This window comes from Watersipora subatra, chromosome 4 (assembly GCF_963576615.1).
Source record: "Watersipora subatra chromosome 4, tzWatSuba1.1, whole genome shotgun sequence".
In the NCBI taxonomy this organism is placed as follows: domain Eukaryota; kingdom Metazoa; phylum Bryozoa; class Gymnolaemata; order Cheilostomatida; family Watersiporidae; genus Watersipora; species Watersipora subatra.
The window spans coordinates 27,025,430-27,045,830 of record NC_088711.1 but is presented as its reverse complement, the minus strand read 5'-3'; the positions used below and the strand labels follow the sequence as shown (position 1 = coordinate 27,045,830).

General features: G+C 34.7%; 1 protein-coding gene across 1 annotated transcript in view; it reads left to right on the top strand.

Moving 5' to 3' along the window:
* The window catches only part of LOC137393697 (guanine nucleotide-binding protein G(s) subunit alpha isoforms short-like), a 66,903-nt gene that overhangs the window by 34,759 nt on the left and 11,743 nt on the right, over positions 1-20,401 (top strand). The window contains exons 7-10 of the mRNA XM_068080348.1: positions 6,017-6,071; positions 13,654-13,727; positions 15,140-15,319; positions 19,498-19,625. Coding sequence (XP_067936449.1) covers positions 6,017-6,071; positions 13,654-13,727; positions 15,140-15,319; positions 19,498-19,625 — 437 coding nt within the window. The remainder of the gene's footprint in view (positions 1-6,016; positions 6,072-13,653; positions 13,728-15,139; positions 15,320-19,497; positions 19,626-20,401) is intronic.

The window sequence follows — 20,401 nt, the reverse complement described above, 5'->3', positions numbered from 1 at the left end:
ACTTTTCCGTTTAATATCGACTGTTATCATTTGCTTTTTCTTTGTATTATCTTTCATTTTACTGGCAAACTTTCGGTCTACGCACAGTACTTTTAATTCACATAATTCTGCACAGAAAATCGTGCACAAAAAACACGATACAACAGTATAACCTGAGCAGTTGAAAAATACAGAGTGATGCTGTTCTAATAAAACACCTCCGGCATACTTGGCAACTGACTCAAGTGCTCGTATCTCAAACATGGCTCGTATGTTAGTGCTAAAACTTGCTTGAAAGCTGGCTCGTATCGCAAGTTTCTCGTACGTTGGATCACTCGTAAGTTGAAGTATTACTGTATATTTAAAGTCCAAAAAGTTTACATCACTTCTATCATCTGAATTATTTTTATTCTGATCAGACAAAAGATCACTAACGATCGCAGGATCAAATAAATTTTTATTTTCTCGTTTTGAACGTCGAGCTGATGTTGACTGGTTTTTCCAACTTTTATTCTTTTCCATGGAGGCGCGATTTCTTTAGCTTTTAGCACAAAGTAACGCCTCTCAGATAATCGTTTCATATGGTAATTCATCGACTAATATCTTGCTGATGATATTTAAAACTTACTAGCGTTCTTATTCTTTGTTTAACGTTACTAGGCGACAGCTTTATAAACGTCTACCGAAAGCGACATAAATGTCGTATTCCCACGCAACCGATAAATGACATTTTTGTCGTTTCCCCAGCCAAAGGGTTAATACATAATTTCTAATATATAATTGTTGATACATTATTGATATTTAATTATTACTGTATACATATAAAATCATGTATCTTGCTGCGAGTACTCAAATTAGTTAGTTTTCGGAGCGGTGGTTAGTTCTTCTTGTTGATTTGCATCCCAGTTTGAGCCACGATTGAGCATTATGTAGTGAACTATTGTTTTCAGTGCAAAAATTGTAATAGCATGTACAGAAGGTAATGTTTTAGGGAAATTATTTAGAACTATTCTTGGTAAGAAATTAACAGTACATAAAATCTTGCAAATGTATTATATTATTGATAGCTATGTCAAGGTTAAACCGATTGAAAGCAGAGCCGGTGCATCGTTTAGTTATTTGTTCTGACTACTGAATAATGAATGACATTGGCCAACTAGAATTGGCTTCGACCGTGTCAAAGTCGGCACTTCTTTGTCGAGTTATCTGTTACCTTTATTAAAGTATTGTCAGTATATGAATTGCCATCATGGATCAATTGTTGGTGATGGCAATCATGTGTGTGCAGCTTTTTCAACTGTTAGATTTTTGATCAAACAAATTTTTTGTTAAAATCTTTTTTTACAAAAGAAAAAATCTTACGCGTTAATGATGAAATTCAGCCAAGTAAAAAAAATAATTTTAGCTCATAAAATGAATCAAACAGAAATGAAAGAACAACGGTTTCAATAGATTTAACCAGCTAAAGAATTATCCTGAAAGGTTTCATAGACATATCCAGTTGACACCAGCCACCTTCTCATATCTGTTATATGAGTAAGAATGTTTCTGTTCATCTATAAGTATTGCTTGTGTTAGGCCCTCATTGTTTGATAGCCAATCAGCATATATATATCAGCAATTTACCAATCACAGCTGCATCAGGTACTATTGCTGTTGACCGATGTGCTTGTTTAGACACGACATGTCAGCAATGCATTGCATACACAAATGACACATTTTATCAATGTGTCGCCACAGCATTGGTGTGTGCTGCGGCAGCAAGGTTTTTAGATAATATATTGTTGACCACCATGTGATCTGCCAAACAAAACATGTGCATGCGTAAGGGAAGTAGTATAATATTCATAAAGTAATATAAACAGGGTATATATATATATATATATATATATACAGTCAAACATGGATAACTCGCCCTCGGATAGCTCGAACACATGGTTAACTCGAACATATGGTTAACTCGGAACGGTTTTGTTTGGTCCGTTCCCACGCAATGATAAATCGCTTCAGATAACTTGACCTCAACTTCGTTAACTCGAACAGTTTTTTGCCCAACGGCTACCGAGACGGTTGTTATCGCTTTAGAATATCACTTTATTCCAAGCCATAGAGATAAACCCCAACTTTTAGTAGTTCGTAGACGTTGTTATTATCATCATCGGCAAAATATTTTCGTCGATGACTTTTCTAAAGGTTTGGTGAAATTTGATTTTTACCAAACATTTGCTTAGCGATGGTCCTACCAAGGCTAGGAAAAGTGAAGTAACCATCGCATAAACTTCAAGAAAAATCGGCAAAATTGATCTTGGTTAAAACGGGGTTGAAACGCTCAAAAGAAAAAATGTCTTTTCTTTGGAGCATTTCGACAGCGATCGAGTTTTGCCAATTGTAATCTGAAAACGTCCTGGCAGTCATCACATAAAACAACAAACAAATCTCAAGTGATAAAAAAATTTCTATACTTTCTGATAAAAAATTTTAAACTTTACATTAGAAGCATTTAATTCGAAACAAGCCATTTATGCTTTTGATTTATATTATAGTTTGTATATGTACATGTATCTATTAATAAATACATAAATACATGGACTTGTGACAGTGCTCTGATAACTTGAACGCTCTGATAACTCGAACACTTTCACTCGGTCCTGTGAAGTTTGAGTTATCCATGTTTGACTGTATATATATATATATATATATATATATATTTCTGACGCATGAGTTGTATCAGATCAAATAATTAATGCACCGTGTCTGAGCAAGTCTAAGATGAAACCGCATTATATTCTGCAATGTTTCTTTTTGTTTTCCAGTATTCCTACTCAGCAGGGGTTGCATTCCAGACCCACCCGTGAATTGGGAATTTCACGAAACAACAACTATATTTTATTTTTAAATGTTGACATGCAACTAAATTTACATAACAGTTATTTGGTATCAAAAGGTTCACCATGTTTTACTCTGCTGTCTTGTAGGTGCAAAATATGTGGAAATGTGATTACAAGCTCTTAAAAGCTCAAAAACGAACAGTTAATTGCAGCCATCACGAAAACGGCCGTAGGTTGGAATCCCTCTCATAACGGCTCAAATGTGACGTAGTTGAACACAATGTGCTTCTGTTTACTCTTTCATGCAACCTCATTCGGCGAAACATTTTTTCAAATGAATTTCACGCATTCAATAAAACCATGTCTATAGTCCTTACGCATCTATTTCATTATTATTGTAATGCCGTCACCTTCATTAGTGTTACATGCTACGAATTTTTGAGTTTCGAAGTTGTGATTTTGATCATAGGAATGAGGACGAATTTACATGATACGCAGGAGTGGTCGCACCACTCGCAATTATTCGTAGCTGATAGTTTACATGCTACGAAGAAATTGTGGTACAACTCCGCGTTTTCTATATTAGTCTGTTGCGCTTTTATCTACAACGGGGCATATAATTTATATCGCGGCTGGCACTCCTAAAATGTGTCTAAGGTCAAACGTCAATGTCAAATTGTGTAAGAGATTTTTTCTTTAAATTTTGGAGGTAACATTTTTTATTTTGAAGATAATATTTTTAAAACATGTGTATCAAAAACAAAGATGCTGTAAGGACATCACTAACGAAAGCGATGAAAATACAACCTCCGATCGCAAAGATTTGTGTAATAATACGAATATCGATGTTTACATGATACGCAGTACTTCGTTGTTGCTACGATGTTTTCAAAAATACCCCCCTTGAAACGGAAGTTTGAATCACTTCGAAAATTTAAAAATTCGACGTTTTGAACCATTTACATGCTACGAAGATGAAAAATACGACAAAACTTCGTAGCATGTAACACTGGTGATTGAGCATCTATATCTCAAAACCTAGCCTAAAAATTAGTTTAATTTTTTAACCTTAGCTCGAGTGGGTGTATATCATTCTCTGATAAACATGAGGAGCCTGTTGGTCACCTGTGATGGTCGAAAAATGCTGCAGAAATTGTTCGCGTCATTTAGCTGAGAATATGGGTCACATGATCAGATGATGACGAGATAATTAGACCAAGTTAAAACGAAACTGTAAAGTAGCGAGTATCTATATTTGATAAGGGCTTTCCGGTAGAAGCTGAAGTGTTGGTCATAAACTACTGCCACGAGAAGTGTTATAATGAGCCTTTTATTGGCCTTTTATTTCACGTGATGTGTCACGTGTCAAAACAATAGCCACGTGTCAAAACAATAGCCACGTCGAGTTGAGTCTGTCATGAAAATAAAGATATTCCAACCTAGGGCCGTTTCTGTTTAATTGTTCGTTTTTGAGCTTTTAACTTATCCGCTACCGCAAGCCGACGTATCGGCTGATCGATAGGGTTTCACTTTTCTTTTTATTACGAAGCCTACACATTAGCTAGATTAATCAAATTTTGTCTCCGATAAAACAACCTTGTTGTCAAGCACCTGCAACCAATAAAATTGGTTGTACAGTTCCAACAATTTGTGGTAATATAAGTACAGACAGTAAGCCGATGTATCGGCTTATCACTAGAGTTTCACTTTTTTTTCATTACGAAGCCTACGCATTGGCTAGACATTAAATTTGGTCTCCAAGGAAACAACCTTGTTTCCAATCACGTGCAACCAATAGAAAATTTTTTGGCCCAACAATTCCATTTCTAATTATTTTTCAAAACGACAAAGCCAGATCGTTATCGTCTTGGTAATAAGAAACACACTGCATCAAAGAAAGCAGTAGAAAAATTGTGAGAGTGAGATTCAATAAACATTTATATAATATAAACAACTGTATAGTCATGTTGTTGGGAATCTTTATTGAACAAGATGCATTTTACAGTAAAACTATATCTGTTTTTATTCTCGAGATATTTCTTAAATACTAGCCGTATATTGGTTTTTCGAAAATCCGTTTGAATTAATTTGGGTAGAAAAATCATTCGGTCAGAATTTAATGTAGTAGCGAAAGAGTTAAGAGCTTGTAATCACATTTCCACATGTTTTGCACCTACAACACAGCAGAGTAAGGCAGGGTAAACCTTTTGATACCAAATAACTGTAATGTAAATGTTGTTGCAAGTCAACCTTTAAACGTGAGCCAGAATTTTAATACTTAGCAAACTTAAACTGCTTCCTAAACTTTCACACATACAATACATATAAGTACATAAGTACATGTCCTGCATGCTGCATACTTTTATACATACAATACATATAAGTACATAAGTACATGTCCTGCATGCTGCATACTTTTATATACATTAATTGAATTCGTAAGAGCTTTGCGGCAACTGAACGGAAAAGCATGACTGAGATGAAAATCAAAGAGGCAAAGTCAATGCTAAATAATTTTGAGCCAATCAGCATAAATATAGCAAAATGATGAAAAGTGCTTATAGTTGGTTATCTGTATATAAAGGGGGAGGAATGATCAAATTCCATTCAATAGTTGTCTCAAACTACTGATAATATAAACTGAAGATAATCTATTTTTATCTCAGACATCAACCAACTTGCTGCTAAGAGACTTTCATATCAAAAGACTGTTCACCGCATTGATGCGTAAGTGACGCATCAATGCGTAAGTGACGACATTGACAGCCTATCCAAATGAACGTCATCGTTGGTGAAGACATGCAGTGGCAATTCACTATAATACTGTATTGCTATACACTACTGTATTGCTATACACTGTAGTACTTACTATTGTATTTATTCGTTTCAAAACAAGAGAATGACTGCAACTTTTAAACATACCTATGTTACCATACATTACCATACCTATGTTACCTTACATTACCATACTTATGTTACCATACATTACCATACCTATGTTATCATTATTAAATAAAAACAACAAACTTGAGTGGCTGAATATGCGAAGCTGTTATTGCTGAAACCGCGATGTATGAAGTATTACTGTGCAAGAAATTGAGGGAGCAACTCCCATTTTTAAAAATTATATAGATGTTATATTTCTATGCATTTGTGTTCATCAGGTGGCTGTTCAGTGAGATAATCTTCGTGTTTTTTTTCTTTTGCAGTTTCCTTGATAGACTTAGTGAAATTAAACTTGACCAATATATTCCAAATGAGCAGGTAAGTTGCTCCTTTGTTGTTTACAACTCTGTTCATATGGGTAGGTGGTAATTCTATGGCCATGCCTATAACTCTGTTCACATGAGCGGGTGGTAACTCTATGGCATCACTTACAACTCTGTTCACATGAGCAGGCAGTAACTCCATGGCATTCGTTACAACTCCTTTACATGAGCTTGTGGATAACTCTATGATGCTGGCTATAATTTTATGCACATGAGCAGTAAGGTAGCTCTCATACACTATTAGATAACTCTATTCAAATTGATGTAACCTTTTTGTTGTATTGATTTTGAAAAGTAAATTATGTAAATTTTGTTCATTAACGTTCTGCTTAAAACTACTGATTTGAAGGACAGTTGAAATGTTAGTCAAATATTGACATGCGAAGTCAATCACTTCTAATGTTTGGGTCTTATCTAGGAATCATCATGTGCTGGGGCTAATATTACCTGACATTATGGGCAAATATTTTTAGAAGAACATGTTGTATTTTGTTTGATTTGTTCAGGAGCGTAAAAAACAAAAACAAATAATTCAAGTACAGAAGAATTTCTATTTACGAAAGACTACATATAAAAATTTCAAGTTACGAAATGTCTTTTAGGTGAAGTTTTGCTTTGACTTACAAAAGTTTTTCTAGACACGAAAGGTCAAAAGGCCAGTTTGTATATTTCATATCTCAGTCCGATTACTTCACTTCAACTTGCAACAAGATTCACTCACTCCTTTGCTAGCAAACGTCGGTGAACAAGTGTTTTATTTTCATTCGTTGTAAAATTTGGGTTTATCGCAGATCACATACAAACTAGGGCAACTTTTGTTTCTAACTAGTCAAGTTCGACATTTTCTCTATGGAAGCTGATTTTTCAGTTCACCCCGATGTAAACAAATCTTTCTACGTGCCATCTTAAAAAATTATTCTTAGCAAACCAAAACAACAATACAAGTTATTAATACAACACCCACCTATTTCACCGTTCTCCCACTCCTCATGGTATTTGCTTTGCCTCGTCTAAATGGCCTACGTTAAAGGTAAACAAACTAACATAACACTTGTAGTTTTTTTCATTTTTCTCTGTTTTTCTTTCCATATGCGCTTTCCTATTTATTTTGTTATGTAGTAATATAATTCTAACATGTATTTGTTACAGATTTTAACCATTACATTTGCTTATAATTTACACAAATTTTATGTCCAAGTTTTGTGGGGCATTGGAACAGATTAATGCATCTATATGGTGATATCAGTTTCTACTTACGAAGCAGCAACTGAAACAAATTTATTTCATAAGTAGAGGTTCCACTGTGGAGGCTCCACTGTAATTACATAGAGCATTAAAACTAATACATTATATGCAATTATGTGAAAAAGCAAGTATAAAGACCTAAATGATATGTTAAAACCAAATTAATAAAGTAATAATCTTTGAACAAAGTTTTTATTTTCACTCATCCTTAGAGACACAAAGATGTGAAGTTTTTTCACTTTAACTTACAGAAAACCGAAATGTTTTGAGAAATTTTAGATGTCGTATGTTGAAAATTATTTAGTATGTCGAGAGAAATATTTGGTCATGTCAAACATTTGCATATAAACATGATCATGATAAGCCGGGGTTTGACTGGTAACTGGTGGATCTATGAAATTATACATGAGATTTTTACTGCTACAGCTGTATCCTGTTTGTCTCTTACTGTTTTTGTTTTGTGTAGTTATCTTGCAATGATTAATTTCTAGATATACTTTACTTTTATTTATTCTTTTTCAATATTGAGTGTTGGCATTAATACCTTGGTAATGATGGAATAATGTAATGTAGCCATGGATCAAATATTGTGTGAAGTAATCTCAACCGAATCCAACTGGTTTATATAGATTGGATGCAGTCTATTGGCACCGAAAATTCTTGATTAGTACCTAATACTAATACAGTAGACGCTCCTATAATGTAAATAATTCATTATAGGGAATTTACGCTATGGGAACATTAAAATACATGTAAATTGCCTAATCCATTCCAAGATCTTTCCAAACTCACCCCTTTGGCCATGCAAAAAGGAAAAACTTAACTTAACTTTTTTATCTTGTAAGCTGTATTGTAATTGCAGAATTATTGGTTTACATCAACAACTTTTCTTTTTTATGATCAATCTCACTGGTTTTATAGACCATGATGGCGATAATTTTACAACAAGTTGATAGGAACTGCACATTTCCGACGTTCATTTACAATGATTTGCATATTTTTCTGAACAGCAAAGTCTATTCTACAAGGTAAAGCTAATAACAAATATTTTGTACGTCTACAATAAGGCAAGACAACAAAATATTTCACTATAAAAAGCAGTTCTACCTGTTTGTCGTCTATCACTATCCAGGGGTCAAGGTTAGGATTAAAATAATTTTCAACGGTACTCCAACTCGTGACATTAAAGCCGGTAGACCGACGCTGTAACACCTGCACCAATCGATCGCCTTTATATTTATGGACAATTGCTTAGCTATCTTATTTGCCTTTTTGTCGACGCATGTAACAATTCATTATGATGAACTAAAATGCCGTGAAAGGTACATATAACAAATGTAACGTTAAACGCACAGCGTTTTTCTTTCACAAGTTCGGCGAAATATACTAACATTCAAATCAATTTTTAAAACTCACCCAACTTGACACTTTACGTTATATGGAATTTTTTACAGAGTAGGAAGCAAAAACTTCACATAAATTTTTTACGTTATTTGGAATTTACGTTATAGGAGCTTCTACTGTACTATATTCTACTAATACCATAGTACCTAATACTAATAATATATATTCTACTAATACCATAGTACCTAATACTAATACTATATTCTACTAATACCATAGTACATAATACTAATACTATATTCTACTAATACCATAGTACATAATACTAATACTATATTCTACTAATACCATAGTACATAATACTAATACTATATTCTACTAATACTATAGTACATAATACTAATACTATATTCTATTAATACCATAGTACCTAATACTAATACTATATTCTACTAATACCATAGTGCCTAATACTAATACTATATTCTACTAATACCATAGTACCTAATACTAATACTATATTCTACTAATACCATAGTACCTAATACTAATACTATATTCTACTAATACCATAGTACCTAATACTAATACTATATTCTACTAATACCATAGTACATAATACTAATACTATATTCTACTAATACCATAGTACATAATACTAATACTATATTCTATTAATACCATAGTACCTAATACTAATACTATATTCTACTAATACCATAGTACCTAATACTAATACTATATTCTACTAATACCATAGTACCTAATACTAATACTATATTCTACTAATACCATAGTACCTAATACTAATACTATATTCTACTAATACCATAGTACCTAATACTAATACTATATTCTACTAATACCATAGTACCTAATACTAATAATATATTCTACTAATACCATAGTACCTAATACTAATAATATATTCTACTAATACCATAGTACCTAATACTAATACTATATTCTACTAATACCATAGTACCTAATACTAATAATATATTCTACTAATACCATAGTACCTAATACTAATACTATATTCTACTAATACCATAGTACCTAATACTAATACTATATTCTACTAATACCATAGTACCTAATACTAATACTATATTCTACTAATACCATAGAGTTCTACGGTGCTGTGAGAGGTCATCAAGTGTAGTAAATATATGAATGCACAATTATTCTGAAACGCCGTTCGGTAGTCAATTGGTGCACTTGTCAGAGTGGCAGTCTACCATGCTGGAAGTCATGAGTTCAAAGCTTGCACTACGCGATCTTTTTTGCCAACTCCAAACAGTGGCCTTGACTGGCAGACAGACACTGGGCTTATTGCACCGAAGATTGCCCATCCCGTTGTTTTGTTGAAAATGTTCCACCATCCGTGCTAAAATATCGTCGTGATTGCTTTGAAATTAGTTCGTTTTCAACCCATCAATTTTGTGCTGTTCTATGTACTTGCCGCAGTTTTCAAAAATAGCATTGTTCAATGTAACCTGTACTGTCTGAAGGTTGTCAGCACTCGCCGACTCATTTATTCCCAGCAGCATCTCATTTTTCTCCTCCAATCAGTTCAACTATTAGTTTATTTTATTAAAGATCTGACTGAATCGCCGCCACCATTCTGTCTTTTTACAAATAGTTTGTTATTTAGCCTTTGCTCCAAAAGCAGCGCACCCGAAGGGTTACCGTAAGCAACCAGGAGTCATTTCACTGTAGTCATTCAATGCGCTCATCCGATAATTGATGGCATCGTAGTTGTCTGTTACATGAGTTACAATTGCCTGCCGAATGGCAATCAGTCACAAGCAGAAAAATATATGAATGGGTAGAAATTAGCTACTCATAACTTACTACTCTCTGTCAAAATTAATCTCAAGAGATGCTTCCGGGGCAAAAATGGAAACCGCTTGTCATAGCCATGTTTTTGATGACCTTTCACAGTAGCCAAAGGCATCGTGGGGAAGTACTGTAAAACCTCTAATTAAACGTCATGGTGCTCTATTTGTCAACCGTAGTGGTGGTCAAATAGAGGCTGGCAGTGTATTTTTTAGATGGCTCGTCAGAATTTTGGGAAAATAAGTTTAGCCCTTTTTTGGGCGAAGTAAATGTTGCGTATATTTTGCCCTCTTTTCCGATAGAACGATATTAAACTTTTTGGATGCAATAAATCTGCTACCTTACCTCCAACTTGCCAAAGATCTCTTAATAAGTATGCATTGAGAAACCGAGAAATATCTTTACCAGTTCTTATCTATTGTTTGCAATTAACCTGCGATGATATAGCCTGTGTTTTGCTTTGCAATTTGTTAGAGCTTTCAGTTTTTATTTCATTGTAAATTTGAAAACATATTTTGATTTTATATTTGACTATGTTGCATAAAAGCTCTTGCACTCATATATATGTATGCTGCAATTTGTTGCCAAAACTAACTTTTTATGTGCAATAGAAGAGGAGTTACGAGCGTCGATCAATTTTAATATCAGATTACCGCAATGATGCTATTAAGTAGTACGCTATAAATCTGCAAATTTATAAGTTATATAAGGATACTCTATCAAATGCTACAAATATATATTCATGAACAAGTGACATAAGCGGACTATATTTATATTACATGTAGAAACAAAAATTAACGTTTTCAAAACAAAAATGTTGTCATCATTTGTTAAGTTAGCTGTGTTCTGATTGTTGCTTTCGATGAAACAAACATCTTCTAGTTGTCCTATATCTTCCACAATGTCATCGGACCTCAACTCTTCTTCTGCACTGTTGAAATAGTCGATATTAGCGTCCAAACAATTTTTGGCAGAGCAAAACTGTCAAGCGTCGCATGTAGCACAAATACAAGGCGTAAAAGTTTTATTCGTTAAACGTAACCTTTGACCAAAATTTGCAAACTGTTTTTATAAATGTGTACTTCTAAGGATCAAAACCGCGTTAAATAAGGAACTACTAGCTTAAGATGGTTGTTAATTATTTCTATGGCGTTTCTTTTAAAGTTCATCTACCAACGTAAATTTAAACTGTTTTTATATATGGACATGTACTTTGAAGTATCAAGATTGCGTTAAACAAGGAACTGTTATTAGCCTAAAACAGTTATTAATTATTTCTACGGTGTTGCTTTCAAAGTTTTAACGGGAAAAAACGAAAAGCCCTGGAATTGGGCGACGAGAGAATTAATTGTTATTGATGTAAACGATTAATTATTAATACAATTTTGGGGATACTTTTTTATTGATCAATTGGTATTATGGGCTCGAAAAGATCAAATAATGTCAAAATGGCGGCCAAGTGGAGGTAGCGTTCAATTAAAGAGTGGCGCTCTTTTTTCGACCCTTCTCTAAGGGTGGCGGTCAAATGGATGTGGCATTCAAATAGGGGTGGCGTTCAATTAGAGGTTTTACAGTAAGTTAGTGAAGATGGCGAGCATGATCCTGTTATGAACTCTTAGAAATCTGGGTGGTTCGGTCTGTAAACTGGGTGGTTCGGTCTGTAAACTGGGTGGTTCGGTCTGTAAACTGGGTGGTTCGGTCTGTAAACTGGGTGGTTCGGTCTGTAAACTGGGTGGTTCGGTCTGTAAACTGGGTGGTTCGGTCTGTAAACTGGGTGGTTCGGTCTGTAAACTGAGTTATGAAACTTGATACCAAATCTGAAAAGACAATGTCTCGTTCAGTCAAATCTCGACACACGAAGTTAATCCGTTCCAACATATTCGACGTAATCTAATACGAATATGTTGTCAGTTTAAACTGTTCCAGAGCTAAAAAACAAAAAGAAATTCCTCTAGTAATTACCTGTAACACACCTGTAGAACAAATAGATTATATAAAACTACTTGAAAAATTAAATCTCCAAGCTGAAATTGTCTGTAAAATAATAAAATGATAATTTGTAAAGAGAAAAAAAGAGGTTTTTGTTGTCATTGTGCCATAGAGAAGTGTGAGTGGAAGTAGAGACTCAGTTGTTGTGCTTAGCTTCAGTTATAGAATAAGTAATAGAAATGTGTGGCGTAATTTACTCTAACTTACGCTAGATTTGGTTCAATTTGGTTTGTATTATTGTTTTTTGTTTTCTTTTTACCAGCTTTTTCATTTTTCTTATAAGCCTAGAATGTTCGAGAAATTTCCGATGGTGTATGTTGAAAATTACATCGTATGTCCAGACAGATGTACAGTCATACTTGACTTCATGTGTCAAAATATTTGCGTGTAGAAGTGATTGTACATGTAAGTCGAGGTTTGAGTGTAAACTAATACCCCTGACCATTGCCATTCTAGACAGGGAGCTGATTACCTGACTAAATCTTCCACTAATGTTAGGCAGCTTTTATTTTAACAACTTGACAAAGTGTTAAAGTGGAGTAGCTTGTATGATTAAGGATTTAATTGAAACACATTGATTACATTGATTACAACGCATTTTAGCTGCAACAAATTACTCAATAGATATTTACTCATTACATATGCTTATATAAGTGCCCAGATAAAGAAATGTGTTCACATTAGAAACCAGTTCGAATGTTTAGTTTGTAGCTAAGCGATTTAGCTCTCTGTACTCAGTTCACATGTCATTAACTGTGCAGAAAATTTCTTCAAGCCATGAATTTAGGTAAATTACAAACAACCTTTTTACTTAAATAACTTAGTAACAAAATTTTTATACGGAGGATTTTTTCCTTGTTGTACGTAGACACTTTGTCTCGTGTTTATATTTCACCCATTTGGCTTAAAAGGCTAGCGTTTAATGAATGATGGCAGAAATCCAGTAGGAATAATCACTTGATGTGACAACTCCTTATTTCTTCTCCGATGCTTTCTACATACTGTTACACATCTACTGAAGCTTTAATGCGCAGCTTTATGATAAACCTTCTAGAATGTATTCAGATGGACTGGTCTGCCTCTTGTATCTGTACCCTGATTCAATATGTTTACATGATGGCTATGGCGCTATAACTCGTATAATCTTGTGTTTACAGGACATACTGCGCTGTAGAGTTCTGACTTCAGGAATCTTTGAAACTAAATTCAATGTAGATAGAGTCAATTTCCAGTGAGTTATCCTGCTCATTATTGAACTGTGTTTCTTTGCTTTTTATGTTGCAAATATGACTTTTAGATTGTGACTTTGCTTGTGAGCCACCATGTTGAACATGAGTCTATATAGGTAGCCATGTTGTACAGGAGTCTATATAGGTAGCCATGTTGTACAGGAGTCTATATAGGTAGCCATGTTGTACAGGAGTCTATATAGGTAGCCATGTTGTACAGGAGTCTATATAGGTAGCCATGTTGAACATGAGTCTATATAGGTAGCCATGTTGTACAGGAGTCTATATAGGTAGCCATGTTGTACAGGAGTCTATATAGGTAGCCATGTTGTACAGGAGTCTATATAGGTAGCCATGTTGTACAGGAGTCTATATAGGTAGCCATGTTGTACAGGAGTCTATATAGGTAGTCATGTTGTACAGGAGTCTATATAGGTAGCCATGTTGTACATGAGTCTATATAGGTAGCCATGTTGAACATGAGTCTATATAGGTAGCCATGTTGTACAGGAGTCTATATAGGTAGCCATGTTGTACATGAGTCTATATAGGTAGCCATGTTGAACATGAGTCTATATAGGTAGCCATGTTGAACATGAGTCTATATAGGTAGCCATGTTGAACATGAGTCTATATAGGTAGCCATGTTGAACATGAGTCTATATAGGTAGCCATGTTGTACATGAGTCTATATAGGTAGCCATGTTGAACATGAGTTTATATAGGTAGCCATGTTGTACAGGAGTCTATATAGGTAGATATGGCTAGTTACTCTATGGACAGCCGTGGTAAAACACAAAACACACAAGGTTTGTGTTGGCAGATGAAGCCCATAAATCGTCGACTTGAATTGATTGGTGACCGAAAACTCAGCTGGTAGCATGCCATTCATAATTTGCATGTTTATACTGCAGATTTTACCTCCAGCTCTCCAGCTGTCCGAATGTTGTGTTTACTGGTTTATTTGTAAATTATGGCTAGTAAAGCACTTTGCTGCGCAGTGATGCTGTTTATCAAACTTTATTTATAGCTACTGTTTATTGAAAACTTGGTAAGTTATACACAATTGTCCTTAATAATGATGTATGACTAGGTGAAGAGCCAGGCTTCTACTTCCCTATCCAGTTCTCATTTCACAGCTATGCCAAGAGACAGGCTATATTTAGAGTAAATCATGGAATGCTTACACATTTTTCACATCACGGCTGAAAGCGATTTTTCGCGGCTAGCGTCCATCCAAACGATGTCATAATCATCGTAAAGTTGTCTGCAAATCATTTTATAAGACTAGTAGTGTCACTCGCTTCTCATCTGGCTACCACATCTAAGAATTGAAGTTTTTTGACAAACATTTATTCAACCGTAATTTACAAGGTCTTATAAGGCTTTCAGTAATATGCTACGAATGTTGTAGTATGTTTGATGTGGGAGGGCAGCGAGATGAGAGGAGGAAGTGGATTCAGTGCTTCAACGACGTAACAGCCATCATATTTGTGACGGCTTGCAGTAGTTTCAACATGACACTGCGAGAAGACAACTCCGTAAACCGACTGCGAGAATCTCTCGACCTATTTAAGAGCATATGGAACAACAGGTACTGTCATTCATTAAACTTTAAATACGCAACTAAAATTACTAAAGTATGGAAATATTTTTGTATCAGACCACAACATTTGTACTATGGCTCTTAACAATTAGCACAGTATCATATATAAACAGTAAATCAACTTGACAGAACTTCCTACGATATAAATGTTGACATGTACCTATGGTTAAAAATGTATGTCATTTATATACAAACTTTCTAAAATGGCTTCAACCGGTTAAATAGTTTAGAAGACGGCTGCACTGTAATTGCAGCTATTCGGAGGGAGTTGGAATTTCCAAAAATAATTTGATCAACATTGATGACACTTATCGTTGAAAGAGCAGTATTTATAAAGACAATTACATCTGCTAAGCAAGCTAAAAATAGACTCAAAAACATTTTTGAGGATACATAAAAACCTGTGCATATGTGCCACTTCTAGTTACAGTCATACCTCGACATATGAACTTAATGCGTTCTTAGACTGAGCTCGTCAGTCAACTTACTCGCGTCTCAAGGCACTATTTCCTACATAAAAGCTCTATATACATATTAATCCATTACCCTACTATAAAAACACCACCTAAACAATATTTTGGTGGAAAAATGTGTTTTCAATTGTTGTAATTCAGTAATTCCTACAATACCGATTAAATTGTTATGATCTGCAATAAAATGTAAAATCACTATGTACACTACTGTATGGAGTTTGCACCTTTGAGACAGACAGTACGGATAACGACTGTCAGAGAGAGAGACTTGAGAGTAAAGTGTTCGGTACACTAAACTTTTGTGACCCTACTTATTAGAAACATTGAATTTAACTAGTCTACTAAGCACACACTAGAAGCAAAGTGTTAACCTTTTGCTAAACTTTAATTTTATTGTTGTATTTTCTTAGTATCTGTTTCCGGTTAAGCGGTTTTTGCCTCGCGTTCACCATAACTTTTAGCCAACCTTTTAATAACTTTTTTCAAACTGATTCGAGGAGAAAGACCGAGCGATGCTGTTCTCGAAGACGGCTCCTCACTCGCTTGTCCATATAGTGTAGTGACCGTCGAGAACCGGCTCGTATCTCAAAGATTACTCGTATCTGAAGGAAGAGAATTGCCAGCAAGTCAGCACGTATCTCGAGTTTCCCGTTTGTTGGGGCACTCGTATGTAGAGGTATGACTACACTAAGTAATATAAGGACACAGCATCGTCTGCTCAAATTTGCATAAACTTGGCCTTTCAGTTGTCTAGAGAATGAACTTTTTAGAATTCATAGCTCAAGTAACTGTGTCCCTTATTTAACCAAACGCTGTTGAGATGGAGCTTGAACTTACTGTGACATCGGCAAAGTTGATGTATTCTGCAAATATCATTATTCAATTCAATCAAAAGTAATGTCCTTGTTGAACAATTTATACTTGTTCAACCTGCCTGTGCTGAGTAGTAGTGAAGGCCAATGACAAGCGCTAACTTTTGTTGTTATGTAGAGATGTAGCCAAACATCTCCTTACATAAACAATACAAATACTTCATATAATGTACTCTATATTCTTACCACATCATCTCCTTCTGTTTAAGATAGCATAATAATCATTCAGAAAATAATTATTTCTAAGATTATGGGTTCGTAGCTAAGCATTTTAAGTTTATCGTGTGTCGTTGTCTCTATATATTGTTTATATTTTGTTTATATTGCTATGGCAATAATTTGAATATGTCAGTAGAATATGTTACTTGACTTTTTGTTTTTATCAAACATTCAAATATTATATAACAGCACATGTAGAATCTCCAATTTTTATGTTCATGAGAAATATGAAAACAGTCTACTCGTTAAATTGTCTATTATATATGCTTATAAGAAATGGTGCATTGCTTGCAATATGATTTTGTAATTATGAAATAGCATCAGATGGAGAATCTGAGGGGAGGCAAATCTAAATTAGTTTAAACATGATTAAATCAAAAGAACATTATCACTGTATAAATGTTGTAAATTTTCCGTGTTACTCATTAATATTGGTTGGAACTATAGTAACTGAAAGATTCAAGGCTGGTGTGCAATTCTTTCATATTTGGGGTGAATTTTATGCATTTTAGTCGTATTTAAGATTTGAAATTTAGTTGATTAATTGAAACATTTTTGTCGTTGCTCCATCCAAAGTTTTCGTTAAGTTCCATATGATATGAAAAATCTTGATGTTCATGTAGCTTTTGGAGTTGTCTTCTATCTTTACTTTGTGTCGCAGTTAAGCTCATACCCTGTTTGAATGGCGAGAGACAATGGAGGCAGCTGTGACCTATCATATATTTTATGCATAAATGGCCTAATTGACCTTTTGCTTTGAGCACAAAAAAAAACTATATCATTCGCATTTAGTGGTAGGATTACGCAACATTAAAAATAACATATTAAAAATGACATAACAAAAATGTAATATTATAGGCTTATGGCAAGCGTCTACAGATGTTTTCTTGGTTCAACAAATATTTAGAGCATTTTTAAAACCTATGTATTAGTGGAGAGATGTCCAACACTTTGTAATTCGACATCGGTGCATCTTAACCTGACTTATTCTACTCTATTACGAGGTTTATTACAAAAGCCTTTCAGCGTACCTGGCACACAATTTGTTTCCAATGACTTCCTGCCAAATTGTTAGTCACACATGACTTCTAACGCGCTAGATTTTGTTTCTCATAGATGTGTGACACTTGAAGAAATTGACTGTGCTGGACCTGTTGGCAGCATTCGTAAATACGTATTTATAACAGAATGGTGTGGTGCTCTTTTCTGCCACTTCTCTTTGAAATGTATGAAAAATGTATACATGAGTGTCTATGAATAATAACTAATTTTAGATCTCTAAATTTCAGAATATATAAAATTTTGTCTAAAAACAATGAACATCTAATAAAATCTATGGCTGTCTTATAATGAAACGAGCAGAGAATTTTAATCTACTGATGGTGGGCTGTCGTAAAGATTTCTGGTTTGTTCGATTATTGTAATATTTTCCCATGATGAGGGCATAGGCAGGTAATGCGGATATCGATGATGCAATGATATGCATTATTTATATAACCCACTGGTAGCTACGTCAAAGCAGGCCATAGTCTAGAGATCGAAAAAACTTTGGTTGAACAATTACTCATAATCTGTTTACCGAGGGTTGGAGAGGTAACACGACCTTTATGTAACAACATTATGGGCTGATCAACAGGTTGATCACCGCTATCAGTCTGTGCATCTTCACTTCAACGGTTGCTTTGGCTGAAGCACAGTGTCTGACAACCTGTGTCAGGAATGCTACTGCATGAACAGACAACTACATACTTTAAAGTGTAGATATTTAACAGATTTAATCTGGTAATCAAAGGTTTTCCTAATCATTGATTACATGATGACTGAATTTACAAAACTACAATTTACTTACTTAATAAGCTGGAACCTCTAACTACTGTTAGAGGTTTAGTAAGTAAGATTGAGGTTCTAGCTTTATTCTTTGATTTACGTGTAAATGCCAATATCATTGAGTTTCAATCTTTTACCTACGTGTAAATACCTGTATCTCTGAAAGATGTGGTATTTTTATAGCCTATTCAAAATGGCTATTAACTGGAAGTAAAATAAATTGAAGACTTGGAAATGTGTGACAATTATTCGCAATGAGTGCCTGTAATTGGAAAGAAGACATAACTAAAGGCAGCTGCTGTCTGGTCAATGGGAATGTTTCACAAGGCTGCCCAGACACCTCCCACTTTTGATGGTGATTAAAAACAAAATTAGATGAGAAGGTTAATAGTCCAACAGATTTGATTAAAGTTTTTAGGTTTGGATTTAAATATATGGAAATTTGTTCCAGGGTTTTTGAATTGCAATAGACCGCAAGGCACTTTGTATGGGGCCATTTAAAATGGCTATTTACTGGAAATTAAATAATTGGAAGGCTCTAGCAATATATTGTCCTTATTTATTTTGGGTGCCTTACTATTAAAGAACATTTTATGCAATTTCAGACATTGACGTTAGTTTCAAGTAGTCTATTTTATGTTGCAGGCTTTTCCATTAGTTACCAGGATTCTAAATTGGTGTGAGAAACCAGATATATTCCGAAAGAGTTTCTTGTGATCAGCTAGTAGATATGATTCACATTTGAAAGTTGATTGTTATTGCTTTTGTTTGGTAGGTGGTTGAAAACTATATCCGTTATCCTATTCCTAAATAAACAAGACTTGTTAACAGAGAAGATTTTGTCAGGAAAGCTAATAGAGGACTACTTCTTATCATATACTAGATATCAACTTCCTGAAGATGGTAAGTGTACCCATGTAATACTGTTCTTACACGACTCCCTCGAGAGCGCGTCAAATTCGTATGAGCCATTAAGCCAGAAGAAAACTTTTCTGGAAAGCTGCCATTTGGCTTGTTGCTGAGCTAGTGGACTGCTCTAGGTGAAAAAGAAAGGTGGTTTGGGCTGTTGATTTTTAATTTATAAGATAGTTTTGTTGATGATCAGGAAACGTCTCCCTTCATAATCACAATTGAATGACTGAATTTCCAGTGACCAAAGAAATATTACAAGTAACAATGAATCGTTATTCACATACAAAACAAGCGAAGGCATAATTACCTGCAGTGCTTAACATCTCCAGTAAGAATAGTTCCATATTATTTTGTTTGCAATTTATTAGTGGCTTGCACCTAATCCGTGTCATCACCAGCCATCCTCTAGTTGGATCAAACCTGGGTGTGCATGCAACAACCATGTCTGTTGCGCTTGCTGTCTGCCGTAACCTCAGACTATGTATCCTCAGACTATGTTCGCTATAGAGCTCGCTGTTACATTATCACTCACTCTTTCTATCGCTTTATCTTTCTTTAGTTCTGCCCTTTTCTGATATAGTCAGTCTCCTTGTCACCTGCTATAGTCAGTCTCCCTGTCACCTGCTATAGTCAGTCTCCTTGTCACCTGCTATAGTCAGTCTCCTTGTCACCTGCTATAGTCAGTCTCCCTGTCACCTGCTATAGTCAGTCTCCTTGTCACTTGATATAGTCAGTCTCCTTGTCACCTGCTATAGTCAGTCTCCTTG